The sequence below is a fragment of the Nuphar pumila genome, chromosome 6 (genome assembly GCF_984573655.1).
Source record: "Nuphar pumila chromosome 6, dmNupPumi1.hap1.1, whole genome shotgun sequence".
In the NCBI taxonomy this organism is placed as follows: Eukaryota; Viridiplantae; Streptophyta; class Magnoliopsida; order Nymphaeales; family Nymphaeaceae; genus Nuphar; species Nuphar pumila.
In genome coordinates this window covers 112609155-112637018 of record NC_143254.1, presented here as the reverse complement: position 1 = coordinate 112637018, position 27864 = coordinate 112609155, and the positions used below count along the sequence as shown (strand labels likewise).

Genomic DNA, 27864 nt, shown 5'->3' with positions numbered 1-27864 from the left:
ACTCTCACAACACTTGAACAAAATACTCAAAAAAGCGTAAAAGTAGCAAATATGCACTAAGGCATGTATTTCATAAAACAACAAATGCTTGAGACTCTCAAGCTTATTTTACAACAAGGGGGAACACCCCTATTTATACAAGAGAGAAAGGGGTGCAAAGGGGGCTCCCCAAAGGAACGGTCAAAATTGTGACTGTTGGCCCCCCTCCCAACGACTCTATTGGGGGGACCCCCAATGCACCTTTTGCAAAAAATAAAAAATAAAATTAAAGAAAGAATTTAAAAATAAAAAATTAAATACAACATATTCCAAATGGAATATGCGCAAAATGTGAAATGACAGAAATACCTTTTTTGGGTAAAAGAGAAAAATATATAAATATATATATACTTATATATAGAGATACATATACATATAATATATGTATATGTATCTCTATGTATATAAGTATATATATTTATACCTATGTCACAGGGATTCAGCTAGGAGGGTGCCGCACCCGCGTCGACGCGACTCGACGCGGGTGCCGCACCGGGTGCCGTCAACTCGATCCTAGGTGCGTTGATCGCACCCAGGATCATTAATGTCCATTTTTAAAAAAAAAAAATTGCCCAAATGGGCTTCGAAATTTTTTTAAAAAAACTTTATGCTAGTCTGTCAGCTGCTGACAGACTAGCATAAAGTAAGTTTTTCACGCACAGCTGCTGACAGCTGCAGCAGCTGACAACTGCAAAGTTTAAAAAAAACCCCGCCTATTCCCCAACCCCCTTTATATATATATATATATTACTTATTACATTTTTGCCCCTGCCGCACCTCCGCACCCGGGTTTTTTGGAAGTGCCGAATCCCCGCACCCGCACCCGCACCCGCACCCGCACCCATGTGACATAGATTTATACTTACAATAATGCTTTTGAGTATACATTTTAACAACCCCCCTCAAACTTTCGGTGCGATAACCGCAAGTTTGTCAAGAAGAAAATAAAACCTGGGCGAACAAAGAGTGAGTTATGTTGTCCAACATCACCATCATTTTCCTCATCATGGTTTGATGATACATCATCATCACTAGATATATCATCATTATTAGACAATAAGTCAAAAAGGAAGGAGTAATCAAAATTTTGCTTGTTGAGAAGCATTTTTTTCAAATCCACTTTCATTTTCTAAAAAAGTTACTACATTTCTAGAGACATATAACTTATCATCTCGAAGATCATAACAACGAAACCCTTTTTGAGTTTCGAAATATCCAAAAAAGGACCATGGGATAGCTTTGTGAGAGAGCTTGTCATTTTTATTTGTAAGTATAAAACACTTACACCAAAAAACCCGTAACCTATTATAATCAGGTTCAAGCTTATATAAAATCTCAAAGGGGGATATTTTTCCTAATATCCTAGATGGTAAGCGATTTATCAGATAAACAGAAGCAAGAGCTGCTTCAGCCCAAAAATTTTTAGGAATGTTTTGGGAAATAAGAAGGGTCCTATTGGTCTCAATGATGTGCCTATGTTTTCTCTCGGCCAACCCATTCTCTTGAGGAGTTTTAGGACAAGACCTTTGGTGAATAATTCTGTGATCCTCAAGATATACTTTAAATTGGTTGGAGAGATATTCCCCTATAGAATCACTTTTAAAATTTTTTATATTACTGTTGAATTTATTCTTGATCATTGAATGAAAGTTTTTAAAACACGTAAAAACTTCATGTTTGAACTTAAGAAAATAGATCCATGAATATCCAGAGAAATCATCCACAAAAATGACATAATAAGAAAAGCCTCCTTTTGAAACAACAGGTGCGAGTCCCCAAACATCGGAATGAACAATTTCGAATGTTTTAGATGAGAACATAGTTCCTTGCTCAAAAGGTAAACTTTGCATTTTTTCTAGAATACAATCATTACAAGAAAATGAACTTTTACATAGGTCCTTCACAAAATATAAATAAGATAACTTGGTGATATTACGATGACCAAGTCTTTTGTGCCACATATTTATATCTTTGTTTCAACGGACACGAAGAACCAAGAAAGAATCTTGAAGTTCTTCATTTCCCATTCATCGTGCTTCTTGGAGTATTCTTTGAGAGCTTTGATCCTTTCCTCTCCCTCAAGAATCTTGATTTCACTTCTGTGTATCACGGTAATTTTGGGTTCCGGTTCCGGAATTGTGCCTTGCACAAAACCCCATAATCCTTTTCCTTTTATGTGAGCCTCTATGTTCCCGACCCAAATATGATAGTTGGTCCCATTCAACTTGAAGCCAAGAGCAAAGTGAGATTATTTTTCACCCATTAAGGAGTAAAGAAAAGGAGAAAAAGAGCGTACCAACACAATGTTTTAAGTTTTAGCTTGCACAAGATTCTTCTAAAATATTTGAGAAGAAGATCCACCACTTTAACCTCTAAAGATCCGAAGGCACGGTTTTCGAGGCACACAAAAAAAGGAGAATTCCACGATCCTTAATCACCAACCGAGCTCTGATACCATGTGAAACTGTCTACAAAGAGACAATACACATACAAGCACAAATACTTTGCACAAAGGCACTCTCACAACACTTGAACAAAATACACAAAAAAGCGTAAAAGTAACAAACATGCACTAAGGCATGTATTTCATAAAATAGCAAATGCTTGAGACTCTCAAGCTTATTTTACAACAAGGGGGAACACCCTTATTTATACAAGAGACAAAGGGGTGCAAAGGGGGGCTCTCCAAAGGAGTCGTTGGGGAGCCCCCAACGGTCACAATTGTGACTGTTGCCCCCCCCCCCAACGACTCTATTGGGGGGACCCCCAATGCACCTTTCGCAAAAAATAAAAAATAAAAAATAAAAAATAAAAAATAAAAAATAAAATTAAAGAAAGAATTTAAAAATAAAAAAGAAAATACAACATATTCTAAATGGAAAATGCGTGCAAAATGTGAAATGATAGAAATACCCTTTTTGGGTAAAAGAGAAAAATATATAAATATATATACTTATATATAGAGATACATATATATATAATATATGTATATAAGTATATATATTTATACTTACAATAATGTTTTTGAGTATACATTTTAACGACAAGTGCGAATGCAATTTTCAGATGTTGAAGGAACGTCTTACGACTACACCTATTTTGGCCTTACCTTCGGGTAAAGGCTACTTCATGATTTACATCGACGCTTCCGTGACAGGCTTGGGTTGTGTCCTAATGCAGAACGATAGAGTGATCGCCTATGCATCGCGCCAACTTAAAATTCATGAGAAGAATTATCCGACTCATGATTTAGAGTTAGCATCAGTGGTCTTCGCATTGAAGATATGATGACACTATTTGTACGGGGAGCGGTTCGAGGCTTTTACAGATCACAAGAGCTTAAAATACTTGTTCTTGCAGGAGTTAAATATAGGGCAACGACATTGGTTGAAATTCCTCAAGGATTACGACTTCACCCTATCCTATCACCTAGGAAAGGCATACATCGTGGTCGATGCTCTGAGCCGCAAGTCTCCCAGCGTTTTCATTAACTTGTTATTCGCTGGGTGGAGGCTGATCGATGATCTCGTATCGTGGGATCCGTTAGCGGTTACTGAAGATTCGATTAGTCTATCAGCATGGTAGCTCAACCTGAGCTATTGGCTAAGATCTTTGTCAGACAGAAGATCGATGCGCAGTACGAAAAGCTGAAGGCTCTAGTGCAGCGGGCCGATACCCCCTTCCGTCTGAGTGAGGAAGGAAGTGTATGGTATAAGGATTGTCTCTGGGTGCCAGATGATCCTGTTTTGAGAGATTAGGTTCTCGCAGAAGCCCACAAGTGCAAGTATACGATTCACCCTGGCAGCACAAAGATGTTCAAAGATTTGCAGCGTAGATATTGGTGGAGCGGAATGAAGCGAGGCGTAACCGATTACGTCTCTAAGTGCTTGACTTGCCAACATGTTAAGTTCGAGCACCAACGATCAGGCGGAGTGATGCAGCAGATGGAGATTCCACAGTGGAAGTGGGAGGACATCATAATGGACTTCATCGTCGGTTTGCCGAGGACGCGGAGGAAACACAATGCGATTTGGGTGATCATGGATTGACTCACTAAATCGGTGCATTTCCTCTCTATCAGCCTCAGTCAGTCATTGGACAGCTTGACAGACCTCTATGTCCGGGAGATTGTAAGATTGCACGATGTTCTTGTGTCAATCATCTCCGATCGTGACCCGAGGTTCACCTCCAGGTTTTGGGGCCATCTGCAGTTGACCTTGGGCACGAAAATGAAATTCAGCACAGCCTTCCACCCTCAGACAGACGAACAATCTAAACGCATGATTCAGACTTTGAGGGACATGTTGCGGGCTTGCATGATGGACTGGAAGGGAGAATCTGACTCTCATATCGGGTTGACAGAATTCACGTACAATAACAATTATCATGCGAGCATCAGAATGGCCTCGTACGAAGCCTTGTCGATCACCTGTTTACTGGGACACGGTTGGTGAACGGACACGGGATTCACCAATAATGTTACAACACTATACTCAGTAAGTGCAGATGATCAGGGAACGTCTGCTCTCCGCGCCAAGTCGGCAGAAGTGTTACGCCGATCGTCGGTGTTGAGAGCTCGTTTTCTCAATAGGAGATATGATTTTTGTTAAGGTATCTCCCACAAAGAGCGTTTCTCGGTTCAGAAAGAATGGAAAGCTGAGTCCCAAATTCGTCAGACCATTTGAGATCCTGGATCGGATCGGTGATGCGACTTACCGTGTTGCGCTGCCTCCTCAGTTCGCTCAGATCCACGTCTTTCACGTATCTATGTTGAGAAGATATGTTCACGACCCATCACACATCATTCATTACGATGATGTGGACATCCAAAAAGACTTGACGTTTGAGGAAAGACCTGTGGCGATCGTTGATCATCAAGACTAAGTGCTCAGATAAAAAACAATTTCTCTTGTAATTTATATTTTATATTCCTAAAATACCCTCAAGGGTATTCTTGTAATTTGTCATTTTACGCATATTCCAATTGGAATATGCATTGTAATTTTTCCTTTTATTTTCTGTTTTTATTTTTTAATTTTCGTAATTCGTACCATATTGGGGGCCTCCCAATAGAGACGTTGGGAGCCCCCAACGGTCACAAATGTGACCGTTGGGGGCTCTCCAACGTCCCCTTTGGGAGCCCCCAAGGTGGTCCCTTTTGTGCTTATAAATAGGGGCTTGCTCCTTTGTATTCTTTAAGACTTGGAGGAACTCTTGCTCCATTGTAAGGGGTTTTTACCCTCTTCTTCAATAATATTCAACTTATGACTTTATGTCATATTTTTGCCCCTTGTGTGGGTTTATGTGTTAGCACATTATGTGCTTGTGTTGTTCCCTTTAATGGGTTTATTCGCACTTCATGTGCATGTGTATGGGTTCATTATTGAACCTAATGTATTCAAAGCCACTTTCTAACAGCCACCCCTGGATGGGCACTGATTGAAAATAAGAGAAATTACTTGAGGATTTGAGTGTGACACCGCTTCAAGGCGGGTCCCACATCATTTTATTTGAAGTAAAAGCACAATAAATGCTTTTTGGGATTTTTATAATTGTAGGCTACTTTAGAAAATACGAAGTAAAAATGGGCTTGGTTTCAAAAACTAAAAAAAACAAATGGTCCTTCAGTGCAAAGTAAAAGATGCAGAGGTTTTTATAAAGAAGTTAAGAGTCTTTTTGCAAAAGTTTAAATAAAGTCCACTAAATTTGAAATTGTGTCCCCCTCTTTCCAACTGACGAGATTTGAAAATCAATATCAAAACTATCCAGATTGTTTTCCTGAGAAAACTTTTGTAATTCGAAGTCCTGGGGGCTAAGATAAGGGAAACCGACTATTTTGAAAAACCCAGGGATTTGAAATCACTTTTGAAATATTTAAAACTCGAATCTAGATCGATAATTTTGAAAATCAGGAGTTCTGGATCTCAAAATGACATGCTGTGCAGTGCGGTGACATGAAATGTTCTTGCAATGCTATGCAAAGACATGTCCCATGAACTGCTACTCTGAATCAGGAATTGAGAATTCTAGTTTTTTGCCAAGAATAGGATTTTGAAAATTTGCAGTTTGAAGATATTTATGAGCCTAAATATAGAAGTTTTGAGACTCAAGAATGTAATTTAGGACTTTTTGCAAGGTTCAATCTCAGAAAAATGACCATTTTGCCCTTTAGTGATCTCGGAGAACCAAAATGTGATGATTGGTGGAAGTGTCAGGAAGGTGAGTGAAAATTTGGGGTGTTTACATGCTCTTTCCCTTCAACAAATTATGGATGCTCTACAACCTCTTCTCAAGGGAGGCATTTCTGGAGCCGCTATGTCATCCTCCTCACCACCCGGTATAACATCTTGGCTCCTAGATTCCGGTGCATCTTTTCACATGACTCCAAGTGCTTGTTCTCTGTCCGATTTTTCTAAAAATTCTCTTCCATCTTTTGTCTCAACGGCGGATGGAACACCTCTTGAAATTAAATGAATAGGAATTTTGAAAAACATGATTTCTTTGTTTAAAAAATTCGTCTTATACCAAAACTAAACTTAAACTTTCGGTCTCTCAACTCTCAGACTATGGTTGCGATATAAAATTCTCTTGTAATAAATGTTGGATACATGATCGTCAGTCCGAGAAGTTGATTGGTGAAGGCTCTAGGAGATGAGACCTCTACTATGTTGATTTTTTCAAAATTCCCAAGAACCAATTTTGTAATGTTGCTCAAAACAAAGATATTCATGTATGGCATAAGAGACTGGGGCACCACAACATTGTTAAAATCTCTTATTTGCCTTTTATTAAGCATCTTTGTAATGAGAATTTTGTATGTAATGAATGCATTCTTGGGAAAATGAAAAGTTTACCATTTACTCAAAGATTCATGTTTACAACAAAATCTTTTGAAATTGTTCACTCCGATGCATGGGGTCCAGCTCCTGTGATTTCTAAAGGAAGATTCTCATACTATGTTATTTTTGTTGAGAATAGGTGGTTTAAGTTAAAATCTTCTTAGTTTGGAGGTTATTTGAAAATTTTATTTAATAAGGGACTTAAATGTAATTTATTCTTTTGGCCTCTCTCTATTTAACATAGAGAGAGCCCTAATGTGTATTAACGAGTTTCTCTTCCTGTGCAGCCGTCTCTCTCTCTCTCTCCTTATATAGATTTATAGGAGGACAAAACGGTAAAATAAACAAGAGACTCCCAGCCTAGATGGGACTCTATGCTGGACGTCCAGCACAATGCCAGCCCGGGTAAAGACTTCCAGGCTGGGCAGGTTTCCCTACACAGTTCTCGCCTGAGTGGGGCTCTAGGCTGGGCGGGTCCTTTGGGCTCCTCGCACTGTCCCAGCTTGAGTAGGACTCTAGGCTATGCAGCTTCTCTGGACGGTATGTGACAGAGGAGTCTATTAGGATTTATCTCTATTGCATTTTGCAATCCTTCTGTATTTTATTTGAATTGTTATCGTGACATTATAGCGTCACATATTGTAATAAGATAGTTCCGTTATTTTTGGCTCATTACTTATAGGGGTTTAAAGTTTAATTTTGACAGATTGGGACTGCTTGTAATTGATACAAAAGGATGGAATAAAGCATATGATGCATCATTTAGAATCATGCACTCAGCCAACCTTTTACAACTATTGTTCTCTTCTTCTTTAGTGGCCATGACAATGAGTCTTGTGTTTGTGCTAAAATGTCAAATAGAATCTTTGTTTAGTATGGGAGTTGATGGCATTCGACTCTCTCCTAGTACAGAAGTTCCTAATAATCATGTTCAGCATGGCAACAGAAATGAATCCAATTGAAGGAATTCTATTTGTAGTATTCAAAAACTCCCAGTTGCTTGCTGGTGCTGAAGCAATGATTCTTGTTAAGGAATCTTCATTCTTCTGTGCGTACACAATTCACATTTCCTTCTTTCTAAATTAGAAAGAGTGCATATTTGCAGATATGTTTGTGATAGACACAATTAACAACTTTTGAAAATCTTGAACTTTTGATGGAATTTTCCTCCTAAAAAAGGATGCTTCAACACTTGTCAATACAGAAGACTGATTTAGATTTTTTCCATGGATGGAAGTCTTTGAGTCAGACAAATGATCCCTCAATCAAATGAAATACTTTTAGACTCTGTTTGAGACACTGTAGTTGGCAGTGAGATGCCAAATCTTAGATACTTCAAATCTAGGATTTGTTATATCCTTGTTTGGAATTCGTTTTCAGGTTCTATCTGGTGTGAGCATCTCACTGCCAAATTCCTTGCTCCCAAACAGCCAATAAAAAGGTGATTTTTCTAAGCCCTTCAACGGTCTTCAACCCATAGGCATGCTTGCACCCATATGTAATATGTACTTTGATTATTACGGATCAAACTAGATCTATCTCATCTTACAAAAGAATTGAATCAACCACTGCAAAAACAAAAATTTAGCAAAATCCAGACAAAGAATGGCTCTTAAAGTACCTTGCTGTCTATGTCACAGGGACTCTTCAACTAGGTGCTGCACCCGTGTCGCACCCGATGCGGTCAACCTGACCCTGGGTGTATTCAACGCACCCAGGGTCATTTATGTCCAACTTTTGGACTTTATATATATATATATATATATATATATATATATATATATATATATATGTATAATTTTTTATATTTTTGCCGCAACCCCCGCACCCAAGTTTTTTGAAAGTGCCGCACCCGCACCCGCACCCATGTGACATAGCTTGCTGTCTAAAATCTTTCAACATAACAGAGTTTGTAAACATTTATCATCAAACTAGCTTTCTGTTACTGAGATGGAAAAGATTTGCGCAGTTTAATACTTGCTTTTTGGCCATCAACATCTGCTTCTGTAGGGATGGAATGCAAGTATTTGAAAGAGTTGGAATAGGATGGGTGTGGAGCTCTGTTGCTGCTCGTTTTCACAACTGAAGTAGATTCTTTGAATTCCAATGGACAAAACTGCAAAGAAACACAATATCATAAATACCTAGGTTTCCTGGTCAAAAGGAAAAACACGATGAAAAGAAAAAAGCTGCTATAGAGTTTCAAAACCAAAAGGAGTAAATAGTACATAAAAAAAACTACTCAATTGATGCTACTCACCCTGAGCAGGTGGTACCAATTCGGTAGTCTCCTCATCTCCCAGTAGTTGCACAATCCAGTGGTAGGTTGGGGGTTCTATGAATCTACTCCAATGCACACAAAATACAGATTTCCAAGCAGAGCCTTAGTCATCTACCATGATTGTAGAAGAAATCCTTTTTGTGAGAATTTACTGCTCCTAGATTAGGTTGTAGAATTTCCTTGGGCCTAACCAGGAGATATTGTTGAATATTTGATTTCTTATGAGAATGTAACAAGTCAGGATTCTGAACCATAGTGTTCGCAAATGCTCTTTGGAACTAATCTTCCTCATGCCTTGTTTTAATCTATGTAACCTAGACACTGCACTTAGGGTGCTGTACCCGTGTCGACATGGGTACTGGTACCTGGACACGGCAAATGCCATGTCCTATATTATATTATATTATATATTTTAGATATATAATATGTATATTTTTAATATATATTTAGCCGTGTCCCCATACCCACATTTTTTTGAATTGCCGTGTCGTACCACCCGCATCCGCACCTGTACCTGTACCCAGGTGACATAGGTTTTAATATTTTTTCATTGTAGGATATCCTTAATTAACCCCAATTGTTTTGGGATGAAGGCGTAGTTGTTGTTGTTGTTGTAGGAGATCCTTAATTAGGAGAAACATGAATCCTCAAATTTGTTTTCTGAAAGTTTTACTGGTATATATTCTTTGGTCTTTGTGGTATGACTAGATGGTTCTAGCTTAAAATAAATATCCTAATGCATTAATCTGTTTCTCACTTTTCTGAGTTCTTTCTTATTATCATCAATAATGGAATGTTAATGCCAGGTGCTAGTATCTAGGGTCTATTTTTTAGGCTTTTTGAATTGGAAGCTAGTCATTACAAGTATAATATGACCAAACTACCCTTATAATTACCCAAAATACTCCCTAGCTAGCCCATGTGGGCTGTGGATCCAATTACAAAAGAGATCCAAGCCATACAACCAGTACAAATGAAACCCAATCCAATACAAGCTTGTAAAAGTAAAATCCAACCCAAACAGTAAAGTACATGGGAATGTAACATCCAAACCCTCTAAGCTCCCCAAATTGAACGTGGATACTATAGAAGGAGATGTACTATCCAATTGGCTCAATCTGCTCCATAATGTGGGTTGGTAACAAACAGGTTCATTGGCTATACTACTATACCGATGGTGATATTTTGTCATCTCATTTTCTAGACTTCGTATATTTCTTATCTGGCATTTATTTCCTTGCATTTGAGACCAAAATTCTTGTGTTTTCTTTGCTTTTAGTGTGAGTTCTTAAGTGCTAATGGTTTGTTCTGGTTGCTTGTTTATTTTTTTATTGCTCTGTTGTCATATTTTCGTAGTTTTCTAATTTATGCAAATCAGGTTTATAAGTTTGGTTGGCAAGCTATCTTTATGTGTCAGCTTGAGCTCTTGAAATTTGATTAATCAATATCTTTGATGTGTAGATAACCACAATGCTTTGGCGGTAGCGAGTTTATGGGGCCCAGTTTTTGCGGTAAGTCTTCTTTGGCTTGGTCCCTTGAGTTTTGAATAAAGTTTGACTTGGATGAGGTGTAGAACTCGTTTATGTAATATATTTCTTTATCAGCATGGAATAGAGTGGAAGCCTGTGCTTGTGTTTTCTCTTGCATTGTGCCTTGAGAAACACTTATGCCGCAGGGTTTCAATATAACAGTCATAATTTCAGCCTACTCTGCTTTGTCCTTTTGCTTGATATGCTGGTGGCCCATTTCCGCTTCTTGCATGTGTGTGTGTGGGGTATGAAGAGGGGACATTTGGAGGGAGAAGCTCCATGGGAGGGATACCTTTATCCGATTACCTTAGTTGCATTATTTTTGATATTTGGGAAAGAAAAAGGTGGAATCAAAAGCAGCCCATTCTACCACAAATGTTTCAAATGTCTTCAAATCTCTGTTCACAAACCTGGATCTGGAGGGATTTGACCCACATGTTTGAACTGTGAATTTGAATGGTTCTTGTAGAGGAAGCTGGGGATGAGTCATGGCAGAGAAAGATTCAGCCCCCAATTCATGATGTGTGTGTGGCACATCATAATGTATTTATAATAATCTTGATCGGTGTTAAACTAAATAATGTATTATTTAGTTGGTTACATCAATGCCATCATTTGAGGATGTGCTACTTTTTCTCAGAGTTACCGGAAACTTCTTAAATAGGTTGGAAGCCCGCTTCCTGGAAACTCCGCTTCGGAAGTGCGATACTCTTCGCTTTGGAAACTTGATGAAAATCTCGATTCTCTAACGCTTCTCCTATGCTTTTCACATGCTTCATCTATTCTTATTATATGTTCTCAATCTACTTTTCATGTTATTTATATAGTTATTCTCACTCACTTTCATGTACTTTCTCTAAATTGGCAGTCATCATTTTTAGATTTTGTTAAAAATTAATTCTTACATTAGAAAATCATGAAATTTAAGAATAGTCACTTATTTTAGTTTTTATTTGTGTTCCATTTCAATTCCCATTCAATTCTTATATTGCTTTTTTTTTCCTGCTTCCTGCTTCCTATACATTTTAAAAAGCAGCCTCTCGTTTCTGCTTCCTAGTCTGACAACCTTGCTTTATCTACTGTTTTACCTTTATCTGGTAATAGACTAACACTCCCCCTCAAGTAGTACATCTTCATAAACATGTATAACTTGTTAATCAGTTATGTATGTGACTTTCTTGATAGTCCATAGGTAAGGATATCTAGACTTTCATTTTCTGCCCCAATAAACCTTGCATTAGTTTCTTCTGCTTTTATTTCATGCAAAAAGCATCAATTAATTTGTATGTGCTTTAATATATGGGATTGTCGACAAAAGCAAGTTCCTTTCCTCAAAACTGTGACCTTAAACCACCTTGTTGTTTTCTATGTCACAAGGATACAGCTGAAGATACGGGGCTACGACCATTTTTATAAAGTTTTGAACGCAACTAATATACAGGGGGATTTGGAACGGGAGTCAAAATGGAGTATCTGTGTGGCATAGGTTGTCATTGTACACTTAATGAATTTTTAGTCTAAATGCCATCATTAAGTTTTTTGTTGATGCAATTTACAAAACAGCGCAGGCCAAAGTTCTTAGTTGGCCTCTGCACTGATCTAACACTTGTTTGTTCTTTAGTTTTCCATGTGATGAGATTTTTTCCCAAATAAACAGAATAACTTGAAATTGATTTCCTCGTGTATGGATTTTCAGCCCAATTCACACCTGAGAGCCAGTGGTTTTTTTCTTTTTAATACTTTATTTTTCTCACTGTTCCTTTTCATACCTCAGATTTTCTTTCAAGGCTGGTGTATTCACTTACTAGAGCATGCATGATCACACTGGCCACAGTGTTCATGAATTAGCATATCTTGAGCAGAGTTTATGATAATGGAATAAAGTATTGCGGTAGTGCTGTATTACTGCTTTTCTTTATGCCTTGTACTAATTTTCCTCCTGCTTTACAGAACCTCCTACTCATTAAAGGAGTATCTGTTGGACTGTGGTTATTAAACCTTTTCTTGTGACAGTTTTATATGATTTTCAGTTCTATTAATTTCAGTTCCCCAGAAATATCTCAATTATTCTAGGTCCTTCATTTGAGACCATTTTATTGAAATTAAATATTAATGTAATTGATATGGTTGAGAAACTGCTTCTCACTATTATGTTATCCAAGTACAGTAGATAATGATAATGCCTTTATAATATGTCCTAATAAGCAAAGAGTGATTGGACAGCATAATGACCTAATCAGGTATGCTGTAAACTAGCGTTGTTGCTGTTTACAGAAGAAGTTTCTAAGAAAAAAAACTGCCTTCTATAGTTTCGTGAATGAGACCAGCAATAACTACTGAGGTGTTGAGTCCCATCACCCATAAGGCCATAACCAGGCAATCATTGTAACGCCCCCAAAATCCCGGACTTGTTACTTTTTTAGAAAAATTTTGAAGGCTTTGTAATCGATCTTTTTTTTCAGAGTTTAAAATGGTAGTTCAGCGGAAAATGGTGTTTGAAATAACAAGTCAACGGACCTTATGCGCATTACAGGTGAACCTTCCTTTACAAAACGGATTTGTATTTTTGTACATTCATTGAAACCAAATAGATTCCAAACGAGGTTTTAAATAATTAAAGTTTATACGTTGTTTCTTTTGTGCAGTTCATTATAAACAAAATGAGCATGATGATGTTGTTTCGATAACTACCTGTCCTGAGGGTATGCATAGGAAAAATGCAGAAACAATTGAGACTACTCGGGGGTTTGTTATTCTATATATTTTAATAACTCCAACAACTAGCTGAGTTTGCTCCTAAGGGGTCAATGACCGAGAGAGAATTCTCCAAGACCACTTGTTTAAGAGGATGCATCCATACTTCTGCAGAAGTCATTGGGACCTATGGTATCTCAGTCCCCTAACTCCGATGACTGGGGACGTCAAGTTCAATTGCTACTTGAGGAGCGTAGTTGTTAACAACCTGTTCATCGGAGTTTTACCGTCTCATCCTTTCCCTTGACGGAACCAAAGAGACGAATGGGTATGTCAGGTTTTATTTTAACTGATGACCCATTCTACATGCTCAGGTCTTTCAAACCAGCTCGGGCATCTTGCCTGTGAAGACGATCTTCACTATTTATGTGATTTTCTTTTCATCATTGTGCGGTTTCTCAGAGAGAAACCCCAACATAATTTAGAAATCTCAAAGTCCCGTGCTTTAGGCCGAAGATTTTCGAGTCATTTTCAGATATCAAAACAAAGGACTGTACGTACCACTTAGGGCTACACAAGGTTGAGGGAAAGACTTAGTTGCGAATATGCAACTGCCAAAATATTGTTTTTGCTTTTTGAAACAACGAACATTACGAGCTTTGGAATCTCGCATGAAATCCCCTTTTTCTTTAAAGACTTGTCGAGTGTGCACAATTATGCGTCTTCAAATGTAAGCGTAATTCAAGGTAGGCAGGAGTACACAAAACTGCGTACTTTACAAAGTTATATATATGTATATATAATACATGTATATCAAAATATAAGCCTGTGCACATTACAGTGCGACGGCATAATACATATATATTAAAACATAAGCCTATGCACATTACAGTGCATCGGCAATGTAAATGACATAAAGCAAGATTTGATGTGCAAAACCACACATCGAGACAAATAAACTACGTAAGTGATAGACGATGTACGCAACAGTACATCGGCTAAATAAATTGTGTAAGCAGTAGACGATGTACGAAATCGTACATCAGCTAAGTAAATTGCGTAAGCAATGCAGGATGTACTAAACCGTACATTGGTTAAGTAAATTGCGTAAGCAATGCATGATGTATGAAACCATACATTAGCTAAGTAAATTGTGTAAGCAGTAGCCTGCGCACATAAGAGCACGGTGGCAAAGTAAGTGACATAAATTTAAATAGAAAAGAATACGCAAAACTACATCATTGAGTTAAAAGAATATACATATATATATATATATGTATATATATACATGTATATACGTATACATATATGTTAGAAGTGTTCTGCCATTTGTCCTTATATGCAATTTTCTCCTACCTCAGAGACGGTCTAACTTGCTGACGATTCTGAGCGTAGGTCTTTAAAGGCTTATGCCTTAGTGTCGCGTTCGTTGCATCAATGTGGTGCGCTAAAAGATATTTTATCGTGCTGCGAAAACAATGCTGCAACCATTTTAATTTAACGATGTAAGCAACGTTTGTGTTGCAAGGGTCGAACCCGAACCGAGTTTGAGCCGGCCTGACCGAGCTGAGCTCGATGCAGGAAGCGGGTAATAAAGCTCGATTGAGCCAGGCTCAACTTGCTAACTGAGCCGGCTCAATCCGAAAGCAGAGACCCCGATCCAACATGGATCCAAAACTATTTTTTTTTCTGCGAGTCTTACCATCATTCCCCTCTAGAAAAGCAAGGGATGAATGCATACCTGGGCATGCATAATTTTCAGCTCTGCTATCTATGTGTCACTTTTATTTTAATTTTTATTTGTGTTCCATTTCGATTCTCATTCAATTCTCATATTTCTTTTTTTTATTCCTCGCTTCGCGCTTCCTATACATTTTGAAATGCATCACTTCTCACTTTTGCTTCCCGTATCGTTTTCCGCTTTTGCTTCCTAGTCTGACAACCTTGGTCTAAAGTATTCACTGGTTGTTTGACCATAGCGAGCTGATAAGAGATCCCTTTGATTTTCATGAGGGATTCTGAAACTATTTGATCTTCTTTCTTGTAGTTAATTGCTATTGTTTAAGATGTGATGCCCGACTGCGATTCTTTTACATAAGCTTGCTTTTTCCATTTTTTTTTATTTTCAACTTTGTCATACTGCATACCAAAGTTACCAGTCCAGGTGGTGGGAGCGGGAAGTGATTCATAAAGCGGAAGCGGGAAGCAAGACACTTCTAAAATTTTAGAAAGCGGGAAGCGTGGAATGACTTAGAAGCGAACTGGGATTTGTTTCGGAAGCGAGAAAAAATCAATCTGGAAGCGTCCTAGGAATTGAATTGGAAACGGACTAGGATTCGAAGTGGAAACGAAGAGGGAAATGACCTAGGATTCGATTGGGAAGTGAATAGGAATCAAACAAGAAGCGAAAATCAAGTAAAAAACTAAAAATCGCGTCATCCCTAATTTCAACAACTAAACTTAGAATATAAGAAACACAAATCAAATAACATTCAAATTAAATCCAATTTCTAAACTATGAACTACTACAAGTAACACATGCATTTTCTCTAATTGAGCAAACTAGACTTTAACAACAAAACTCTAAAAAGTCCCAAAAGATTGATTGTAATCCATATTGAGGTATACAAAATCAAAATGAAAGACAATAGTCACAATATTCAGTCCCAATTCAATCTAAGTTTTTTAGTTTTTTTGTTTAAATCGAAAAACAACAGTGTTCAATCCCATCCAAAATTAAATCTAAAATCTAATTTTAGAGAGCAATATATATATATATATATATATATATATATATATATATATATATATATATATATATATATATAGAGAGAGAGAGAGAGAGAGAGAGAGAGAGAGAGAGAGAGAGAGAGAGAGAGAGAGAGAGGTACCATAGGACACCCTTGGTTGATGCTGCTGAGATCGGCGTAGCTGTTAGAAATTGTCAAAGTTGCCAGATAACGAGAGAGAGGGAGAGGAATGCCACAAACCCTAAGGCTCGAAAAACCTCTTCATTTTCCTCCCGTTTCCTTTTAACACGATTTTTATGAAGAACAATTTTGCCCTTTCAAAAACATAAAATTTCCTTTCTTTTTGGGTAACAAACAAGTAAGTTGCAAAAATGTCCAACCTCCAAAATGTTTGAGCAAAGGCTTTGGAATCTCATTTACCTCAAACGTGAGACACACTTCCAATTATCAGGGAGCAGGCTTCTCATTATTGGGAAGCTCGCTTCTCATTATTGGGGAAGCACACTTTCCATTTTAAAATTGCACTCCCCTTAACGTTTCAGAAGTGCCACATTTCACTTTTTTGATACGCGTTTCGGGTAACCCTTTTGCATACCCTGGGACGATTTGCTGCACATGAATTTCTTCACAGATCCACACTAGGTGACCTTAGTCCTTTTGTGATGGCTTGATTGTGTATAATCCCTATCTTCTTTTTTCATGTTTGGTTTCCTATTTGACCTGAAATTGTGGCGGCCAGGCTACATACTATGTAATGAAAGAAGTCCTTTTTGTTGATCTTTGGGAACGAGATGTTCAAGATACTTGATTAATCTGAGCCTAAATATGAGGGAGCCATGACACAGAAGAAATATTTGAAGATAAAGAGATCTGAATAACAAATAAAATATCAAGTTTTGAATATCTTTACAAGGATTCAAAACACATTCAACAATCAGACCTTTTTGTCCTCTTTCGGATGGGAAAAGTGCTGCTTTAGGTTCTTTAAGCAGCCAATGTGTTGTAGAGGATTTAAAACATCATATATGGTCTTAAGAAGACCCCCTTTCTATTGTAAAATATTGTAATAACTGGTATTTAGCAATCAAGGTAAGTTTAGGGATGTTAACCGGGCACTTGAGCTAAACCCCATGTAAAAGAACTTGGTTTAATGCAGAACCGATTAAGACCACAATTTGGGAACTTGATAATTTTGGTAATGAAGAAAATAAGGCAATATCTAAAAGGACATCGGAGATAAAAAGGGAATGGAAGAAGAAAAACTGATAGAATGCAAAGCATGGTTGCCAGTTGAGGAAGCAGAAGCGGGTGTGGGATCGGGAAGCGAGGCACTTTCAAAATTTTAGGAAGCGGGAAGCGTGGGATGACTTAAGAGCGAATCAGGAATCGTCTCAGAAGCGACCTCGGAAGCGAGGGGGAAAATAAAAAAATAAAATAAAAATAAAAATAAAAATAAAAATAAAAATAAAAATAAAAATAAAAATAAAAATAAATATAAATATAAAAATAGAAAAAAATTAAAAAAATGGGGGAAGCAAGGGGGAAGCGTGCTTCCCATTAAAGGGAAACACACTTCCCATAAAAGGTTAGCACACTTCCCCAAAAAAATGGTGCTTCCCCACACATTTCGGAAGCGCGACATTTCACGATTCCGAAACGCGCTTCGGGGAAACATGCTTCCCCACTTACCTAAGCGTTTCTGGTAACTCTGATGCAATGGTATGAGCTAGAGAAGAGATAAATATGAGGTCCTTCAACCAAGAAGGTATATGCACTTACTGAATGTTGATCTTGCTGATCTGGATTTGCGCATCAGATGCCATGTGCATTTATAAGTTTCTTGTACATGAAATTAGAAGTGTGAGTCATGGGTTAAGGAGATGTGGCCCCCACTTTTATTCCTTGATTTGTGCGTCACATCTTAATCTGTTTTTTTTTTTTTTGTGCTAGGCAACATAGTTCTGCTTATTGTTGCTTATGGTTATAAATAAGTAATCTGTCAATATAATTAGACAAGAACACCATCACTTACATTCTTCATATTTTATGTTTGAATGTTGAGTTTGTCAAGCAGTATGTGTACAGTAAAATATTCTGTAAGTGAAACATGATGGAGACTGTTGAAGTGTTCTTATGGTTTCATGTGCTGTTTAAGTTCATCAGGTCACCTTGTGGTATCAGCTATTTATAATCCTGTTACCCTTAATTGAAGAGGTATATGAGTTTCAGTTGGCTACTTATCTTTGCCCATTATATTGATAGTAGAAACTCTTCTTCTAGCATGAAATGTTATGGATATAACTATCTCACAGTGGTTGTTTTGGCTCCATTTCTCATACTTACATTACTGCTACTTGCAGATCTATCTTCTTGATTTTCAGATTTTCTATACACTTTTCTCTGCATTTGTGGGTTTCTTGCTTGGGGCAAGGGACGGCCTAGGGGAGGTATGCTTAAATTTACCTCTGCGTATGGTGGGGGTGTGTTTTTTGCTTCTTGTTATGTTCAAATATTGTTTTTAGTTTGACAATATGTACATTATGCCAACTTTTTACGCTTGGAAAATCCTTATTTTTGTCTAATGTTGATATGGTATGGTTATTTTTTTTTGGGTTGATGATTTCTGTTGTATGAATATCTCCACTTTGCTTTCAGATTCATTCCATTGATGCTGTTCATGAACTCTTTGAGCAATTTCCAGAAGCTTTTATGAATAATCTTCATGCCCCATCAGCCAAAGAGTAAAAATCCAGTTTTCTATTTTCTGTTTTCTGTTATGTTTCATGTGCACGAAAGCACCTGTCTCTTTGCCCTTTTTGTTATGCCCACCTTTTTGCTTACATTGAATACTGTCTGTGGCAGGAATGTTTTGCTTCCTTCCAATCAGGTGAGTTGAGAGTTAATTGAATCCTGTGTTTTAGCATTTTTTCTTTTGTATAGAGAAGTACTATTGTGTCTAGATTTCATGTTTTAATGTTTCCATGTAGTTTGGTTCAGTTACTAATTTGGATGTTGAACTCATTCTTAATTTTTGGTATATGTGACTGCATATTCTTGATACTTGGGAGCTTTTCGTTTTTTGTATGATACTTGTGTTGTGTTATTTATTAATCATGTTGTTGAACTTGTTGAATTTGATTGTTATTCTGTTTGCTTTGGTTTCTTCAGCTTGTCCTGTTTATGAGCCTAAATGATTTGGCTTGTGTTCCGATCCCAAGTAATCTTGTTTTGCATACTAGGAAAAGCTTTTGTGGATCCAGATTAGCTACCTTCTGCATCCTTTTTCTCTTCTTCTATCTGTTTATCTTTTCTTCGTTTCAGGAATTGGAGAGGCTGAATTCAGAGTCATGTTCAAGATAATGTCCTGATCATGTTTCTTTTTCCTGTTTCTTATGTCCACCTTTTTCTGAGCGCTCTCAATTGTTAGCTGGTTTTTTCTTCTCTCTGTTAGCTATTGTTAAATGACATTGAAATTATTTCTCAATGTAAATGAGAGCTGGAGTTCTCTCTTTCCATTGGTGGAAAGTTGTTTAAGCAAATTTAGCATTCCGTGTATTTCCTAAACATAAGAATTTAATGGCCTTTTTGTTAGGTTAGGTCCATTACCTCCTAATTTTTTTAAGAGAGTGAAGTATGTAGTTTGACTTGTGGAGGTCTATTTTGTTCATACTTTAAGTAGTGGGGACTAAAAAAACTGAGAGAGCTATATGTAGATATTAAATTATCAAAAGATGGAGGGAGATATACCAGACAGAGCTGTATGTAGGTATTAAATTATCAAAAGATAGAGAGAGGGAGACATACAGATATACCAGTTATTAGTAAAAATCAATTAAATTATAGTGAACTTTCAAGTTAAAGAGTGTGTATAGCTGTAGGTGAGTGTCTTATGTGCATATATGTGACCCACTCGTAAGGACATGGCATTCTCTAGTTTAATGTAGAACAAGAATCAAGCTTGGGCTGGTGTATACTTTATGGGACACTGATATGGTTACAAATTTTTTGTTTATATTTTGGGTCATGAATCAACCTTGGGTTTGCTGTTTTCTGAATCTGGTGCTGAATGGTTGCTAAACGGATGAATTAGGTGACTCCAACTTCACCAATTTGATTCTCTTTTTCAAGGGAAACATCAGTTAGCGTGGGACACCCTATTAACTTCTGTAGAACTCTGTCTAATTACTGACCCTTGTTTTTGTGTGCAATTTCTTCATTTCTTTGCTTGGACCGTCTTTTGTCATGGGTGTCATTGATGTAGGCTTTCAGTTGCAATGAAGGTAAGTCAATTCTTTGTAGCTATTGTCTGAAATATTTAATGAAAGTCATGCTCAGGATCTTGGAGACTTCTTTATTCCTTTTCATGAGATGAATCGTGACTTCATGCGCAAGATTCAAAAGAAAGAAATTGCAGAGGCTTTGTAGAAAATGAAATCAAGAAGGGCAGTTGGCCCAGATGGTATACCTATCGAGGCTTGGAAATGCTTGGGAGAGAAAGGTTTAAAATGGTTGACAAATCTTTTTAACAAGATTTGGCAGACAAATAAGATGCCTAATGAGTGGAGGAAGAGTACTTTGATGCCTCTATATAAGAATAAGGGTGATATACAAGATTGCACAAACTATCGTGGTATAAAACTCATGAGTCATACTATGAAACTTTGGGAGAGGGTGATTAAGTCTAGGTTGAGAAAGGTTGTCATGATATCGGAGAATCAATTTGGTTTTATGCCTGGAAGATCAACTATGGAATCTATACATCTTCTTAGACAACTTATCGAGAGAAATAGAGAGAGGAATAAAGATTTGCATATGGTTTTTATTGATTTGGAGAAGGCATACGATAGAGTACCTAGGGACGTTCTCTGGTGGACAATGATGAAGAAAGGTGTTTCTCTCAAGTACATTAGAATAATTAAAGATATGTATGAAGGAGTAGTAACCAATGTCCGCACTTGTGGAGGGGTGTCAACCAATTTTCCTATAACGGTTGGGTTGCATCAAGGATTTGCTTTAAGCCCTTTCCTATTTTCTATAGTGATGGATGAGCTTACGAGATCAATTCAAGAAAATGTGCCGTGGTGTATGTTGTTTGCTGATGATATTGTTTTCATTGATGAGTCTAGAGCGGGGGTTAATGCTAAGTTAGAATTATGGAGACAAACATTGGAAGCAAGAGGTTTTAAGTTGAGTAAGAGTAAGACAGAATACATGGAATTTCGGTTTAGTAAGCAACAAAGTAGTGATGGGGGTGTAGTGAAGCTTGGTGAGCAAGAGATACCGGTGGATGATTGTTTCAAATATTTAGGATCTATCATTCAAAAGTATGGAGAAATTGATGGAGATGTAAATCTTAGGATAAAGGTGTTAGAATGTGGAATATGGATTGGATATGGATCCGATATCGGATCCATATCCATCCACGAGTTTTGCTCTAGTTGTATTATAATGTAACATGTGCTACTTATAAGGGGCAATTTTGTCCCTGTAAATTATAATTGTAACCCTATTCTAATAAAGGCACTAGCGCAGCAACAGAGACATTGTGGGGTGCCGACTTCTCAAGAAAGGTTCTCTTTCTTTCTCTCTCTCTCTCACGTGCTTTCACATGGTATCAGAGCACGCTGTATTCCTTGGTGAAAAAGGATCTTGTTCCTCAGCGACGTGAACAGCCAAGTCCTATTCCTCGACATCTGTTCACGTGCACTAGCCAAGACTGCTGCAACAAAAGCCGAGTTTTCAGAACTCGTGAATCTGTCTTCCTCAGCAACGTGAATCAGTTCACGTAAATCAGCCACATTCCTGTCATAAGCCTACAAATGGATTCTTCAGGCAATTCTAGTCTTTCCTCCAACTTCCTGGGGCAACTGGTTTCGGAAAAACTGAATACAAATAACTATCTGACTTGGAAAAGGCAAATTACCCCTTTTATTCGCAGTCAAGATCTTTCAGGTCACTTGGATGGCTCCACTCAAATACCTCCGGAATTTGTCACCACCGAAGAAAAAGGGGATGGAGCAATGTCAAGCACCATCCGCAATCCTGTATTTACTGCTTGGATGAAACGTGATCAGGCCCTCGTCGCATATATCACTTCCACACTGTCGCAAGAAGTTTTGGTTTCTATCCCAGATGATTGCACATCTAAAGTATTGTGGGGAAATTTAGCTCAAACCTACTCTCAGATATCAGAGGCTAAGGTGCTGTTTCTCAAGCGTGAATTTCAGCTTTTAAAGAAGGGAGCAATGACCATTATTGAATTTTTAAATCAAGTCAAAAGCATCACAGATCAATTAGCCCTTGTTGGATATCCAGTGTCCGATAAAGAAAAGGTGCAACAAACACTGAATGCCCTGGGATCAGAGTATCATGTACTTGTCACTTCTTTATTATGCTTGCCTTCGTTGCCCAGTTTTGAGGAATTACGTGTTAAACTCTTCCAATACGAGATGTCTTTGAAAAGCATATCTGATGCTTCAGCAGGGCAATCATCTACGCATGAGATTCTTGTCACATGGATGTTTGCTGATCGTACACGGGGAGGGCGTGGCAGAGGCAAGGGAAATCCAATTCAGGGTGGACGTGGGATACTACCTACACCAAATTCTAATGCCAATTTTTCAAAGAATGTTCCCACATGCTATCAGTGTGTGAACACCCCAAATTTTTCAAAATCTTTTAAAAATTCCATTTTTGCCCCTGATATCATTTTCTTAGCAATTGAGCGACTTTTAAATCTAAATCCCAGTCCATTTCTCAAGCTTTATTGAAATTAAATTCATTTTATATGTTTAAATTGATTTCGATTCTGGATCCATTGTTAAAATCCAAATCTGAGTCTCCTTGTTCAAATTTTAAAATTAAAATTATAGAAAATACCAAAAATAGCCTTTAAATAGCTCGGATAGTCCATTCGACATCCGTTTGGATCCATCATGTTGTATTTCTCGATATGAGTTTTCAAAACTCGAGTTCGAACTCATTTTCTGAAGAGATCTCCCCTAAAGATAAACCCAAATTCTCATAAAACACTTCTTTGATAGATATTTTTAAATTTTTGCCAAATGAAGAAAATCCTTTAGTTTTCAAAATTTTATATCAAAAACATAAAAAAAAATAGAAAATGCAAAGGAAAAGAATTAAAAATTTCAAAAATAGAAAAGAAAATCGAGAAAAAAAATTAGCCTTTAACACCCCTTTTGAAAAAGAGGGCGAGAGAACCTGTGTTTTGAAATTTTGAAAAGATGAAGGGCCAGCTTTTTGAAAAAAATTGAATTAAGGGGGACCTCCTTTAAAAGAAACCAAACGGCCTCCTGTTATAAAACAGGAGGCGCATCTCCCCGATGGGGCATCCATTTTTTTCCATGTCATACCTCGCCATTTGCCTTCTCTCTGACAATCATCCTTTTCCTCTTTCATCTGTTCTTTTCTTTTCAATCGATTGAAGAAGGAGGTCGACCTCATCCTATAGCAACCGATAGGAATTGAACCCTCTTTCTCTAAATTGAAGCCGGCTACGGTAAGCTCCCTTACTCTTCTATCATTTCCTTTGTTGTTTCTGATTTCTTCCATTCTTTTCATCCAAGCACCTAGTTAGGGATGACTTGCCTATAGCAAGATCAGCCCATATACGTGCAAAATTAATAGGAATGTCTCCATTCCGACATGTGTTTTTTTCTTTCTTTCTTCTCCCTTTTACAATTTACTTTTGAATCTCTCTGGTTTTCCTATTTTATTTTATTTATGTTTTAATCTGATTGCTGATTCATGTTCGATTTCTTGTTCCTTAATTATTTTTGTCTGATCATGATTTCTATTCGGTTATAACTTTTGTTTGTCTTGCTCTTTGCTTTCATTGCTTGATTTTTGCCTCTGTTTGGCTTTCGATTCCCATTTTCTTTGTTTTGAAGCATAGTAATTCCTGGTGTTTGGTCGTTTCATTGTCGACCAAACAAATCCCAGCAATCAAATGCGTGGAAACATTTCCGTCATCCATTTTTTTTTTTGATCTCTGGTAAAGCATCCTTTGATGAGCCCGTCTGGATGCCAGGATCAGAGTTGAAGGCCATTAACGGGATCTTGCTAAGTTTGACAAAAAAAAAAGGGGTTAACAGAGCATTTTACTGGTTTCATTTTCTTCTTTTCCTTATTATCAATATTTTTTTTCTTTTCTTTCTTACTTTTTTCCTTCTTTCTTTATTTGATTAAGCATCGATTTCCATCGTGAATTTCATCATCGAGTGGATGATGTGTTTTCATCTTGTGTCCATATATTTATTTCATTTTTTTTTTCTTTTCATTTTACTTTCCTTTTGACTGTTTCCTTGTTTAAATTTCACTTCCCTGTTGATATTAGATTTCCATATTTTCGTGTAATCTTCTTCTGATTATTTGTTCATGATCGATCTCTCACCTTGATAGCATCCGATCATCATTTTAATTGCATATTGATTACTTTGTTCGGTGCACTTGGTTTACTTTGATCATATTCTCTTTTCTCTTGTTTACTTCATTGTATCTCAACCATTCACAACATCAGATTTACCCTGTGTATATTTTCTTTTTATCCTACATTTATCCCCACATTGTATCTTCTGTGACTAATGAGTGTGAAAACACTGATCTCTTGTGTGGGTTGAGTTCTGTATGTGCTGAGAAAGATAAATAGTACTGCAACTCCCATTCGTTGATGCAACACTCCTATACCTACGTTATGGGTTTGGCCCAGCATATCGGTTCCACCATCCAGCTGTACGTGGAAAATGCTCAGCAAGTGACCTATGATCCTAGCAAAAGATGCCTATTGTAAAGTGGTTGAATTGGTTGTGTTATAATTGAGGAAATGCTGAATTGATAAAATTGTGCTACCACCATTCAAAGCCAGCAGGTTAGTACAAAATCCTCAGTGTTAGAAATTAAATGTATTACATCAAGCCTGAGGTCGATCCCAAGGTAGTTTATTTCCCCATGCTGGTGGATCAAGCTGTGAAAGTAACCCCCAAAGTATAACTACTATTCATCATCACTGTACAGAGAAAGCAGAAGGGCCTCACCAAGAGATCTGTTACTCTGGTTCATCCTAGATCGCACCATCAGTTCCTTATGAAATCAATTTCGATCCATCGATGAAATCACCCGATGTTGAAATTTCTGTTATGATGTTTGTGCAATCAATTGATTTTCATCCATCCCTGCACTGTTACTTGCTGTCACATTGCACCTTCTTCATTCCCCTACAGCTGCGTTTTCACATTGTCATTGCTGTAGCATTCCTTTTTTTTTTACCACATGCATCACTCCCACTTCCACAGCCTTCCTCCTCATCATGGCAGCGCAAGACATCATTAAGATTGATGGACCCTGCATATTCATCATCTACAGATTTTATCAAATGGCTGCTACACTTCATTGCGTGAGTTGTTCTTGGTACACTTATGACACCCTTCTTTTTCTGTTTTGCTGTCCATATTTTTTTTTATATATATTAGTCAAATATTTGGCTGTAACTCGTGGAGAATTAGCTTTCTATATAGCTGTCGGATTGTCAAAAGCCGGGCAGCTTCTCTACTTAAGATCTGAACCATCACATATGACAACATTTTTTAAATAGCTGGAATAGCTATTATTGAGAGAGATTATCACTAGAGATACAGGAGCCTCTCAAATTGTGGAGCAGTCAGAAGAGTGCTGAGGTCATGGTTCACATATGGGAGACCTTGCTGTTAGGGTTGATTCAGATGTGATTCACTTTCTCTTTTGAAATGCAGTAATCATTTTTTTTTTTTGCCTGTTCATGCGTACCATCATGCCATGATTGTTGTTTGGTTATTGACCGGGGTCGAGAATCAATTGGCAATCAGTAGATGCTCTTCTTTCCAATGCCCGGTGTAGTAGTGATTTCTCCTTAAAATTCAATTTGCCTGTTTGATTCTATATCCTGTTTTGTTAACATTTTGTTATTTACTACATGTTCCTGCAAATTCATAACATCTGTTTTCTGTAAAGACTGTGTTTTCATTAGTAGACCCCCCCCCCCATGCCCTGCCGTGTATTCTGTAGTAGTTAAAACCATTAGCCTGCCCCACCTGCCACAGCCCCATCTACGTTATGATCCACTTACAGCAAGGTGATACCCATTGTAGTAGAACAATGCCCACCTACTGGCTGTGCATTACAGCTCCAGCACCCTCTGCACCAATATGCCAACAGTACCTCTTGCTGCATTTGCAGCAATACACACTCATTGCATCTTGCTCCATCTGTTGGGGTTACCTTTCCAACACTAACACTTATGGTTATATCTCCCTCATTCATCACCACTCCATCTGTGCACACCTGTCATCTTCTCCATCCACTACATTTTCCTGCTTCGTGCACTATTACAGTCCAACAGCCCTTCTTCACTTCCTTTACCTGCTGCGAATCCTATGTATGTTATAACCACAATAAGTTGTTCATTAGCAATATCCCCTGCATTTCTCTACAGCAGCAACCTAGCATTCATTGATTACCTTATAACAGCACCATTCATTTAACATTTTCACATCTCCATCATCATGGTATGTCACCAAGCCTCTTACTACAGTCCTTTCATCATCTATGCCATCACTATATATGCATCTGCCATTCACCTGCTTTATATCCTTGTTATATATATATGTATATACATATATATACACACACACATATATATATATATAACACATTTGGCTATCCTTCCATATCTTAGATTATCCATATTGTTTTAAGCACAAGGTAGGTATATGAGTATCTCATCGCTTGCATTTCTGAAATCCATGTGATATATACCATTTCTCTTCTATTTTCCATACTAACCAAGTGTTTTGCAGGAAATGTGTGGAATATACCATCATTAGGAGTTATAAATTCAATTTTAGTGTATTGTAATAGTTAGAGCTTAATGAAAATTTACCTTTCCAGCTTTAGATAGAATGAATGAGCATTGTAAATATCATAAAATTGCCTCTTTTCATGCTTTTTACCTTCATTTTCCAAAATCTCACAATGGTGAAACACGAATGGCACGTGCACCATTTCGTAAGAGGTAATAAATCCTAAGTTGATGATTTACATCAATGGCCATAGTCAGGATGCAAACAAGACTTAGTGTTTTTATCTTTTATAAAATAACACTGGATCCACACTAGATCCGTTTTCAAAATTCATCATCTTTTCCCTAAATATTTTCTTCTTTTATCAGAATTTAACTTAAAATTAACTCAAAACATATACCAATGGCCATAGTCAGGGTATATTGAGAGTTAATTTCATCTTAAAATTCTATAAAAGCACCAAATGTATTTCATTCTTCACCTGAATTTAAATACAGATTATTATATAATACATTCAATGACCATAGTCAAGGATGTATTATATCTTCAATCTTATTTTAATTCATTTAAAGAATGAAATAGCTTTTCAAAATCTAAATTCAAAAATTTAAATTCATTCATAATTTAGGATAGAATTACATCATATTTTCAAAAATTCATTTTTCAAAACTCCAAGTAAATATCTTTCTTCAAATCTATCTTCAATCCTTATCAAATCCGATTCATCCTTTCAATTTTTCAAATTCTATTTCATTTCTTTCTTAAAGTCCAATTTAAACTTTGAGATTTCCAAATTCATTTTATATTCAAAATCAGATTTCAAGGTTCAATTTGACTTTGAAACTCTAACTCCAATCCAACTCAAAGTTCAATTTAACT

General features: G+C 37.2%; 1 protein-coding gene across 3 annotated transcripts in view; it reads left to right on the top strand.

Moving 5' to 3' along the window:
* GSL10 (glucan synthase-like 10) overlaps positions 1-27864 on the top strand; it is a 234036-nt gene that overhangs the window by 116343 nt on the left and 89829 nt on the right. For all 3 annotated transcript variants that reach the window (XR_016432360.1, XM_090008729.1, XM_090008730.1), the window contains exons 21-24: positions 10621-10670; positions 18493-18579; positions 18788-18873; positions 18995-19019. Coding sequence is in view for 2 of the 3 variants with exons in the window: in XM_090008729.1 (XP_089864855.1) it covers positions 10621-10670; positions 18493-18579; positions 18788-18873; positions 18995-19019 (248 nt within the window). In the remaining variant the exon portion in view is untranslated. The remainder of the gene's footprint in view (positions 1-10620; positions 10671-18492; positions 18580-18787; positions 18874-18994; positions 19020-27864) is intronic.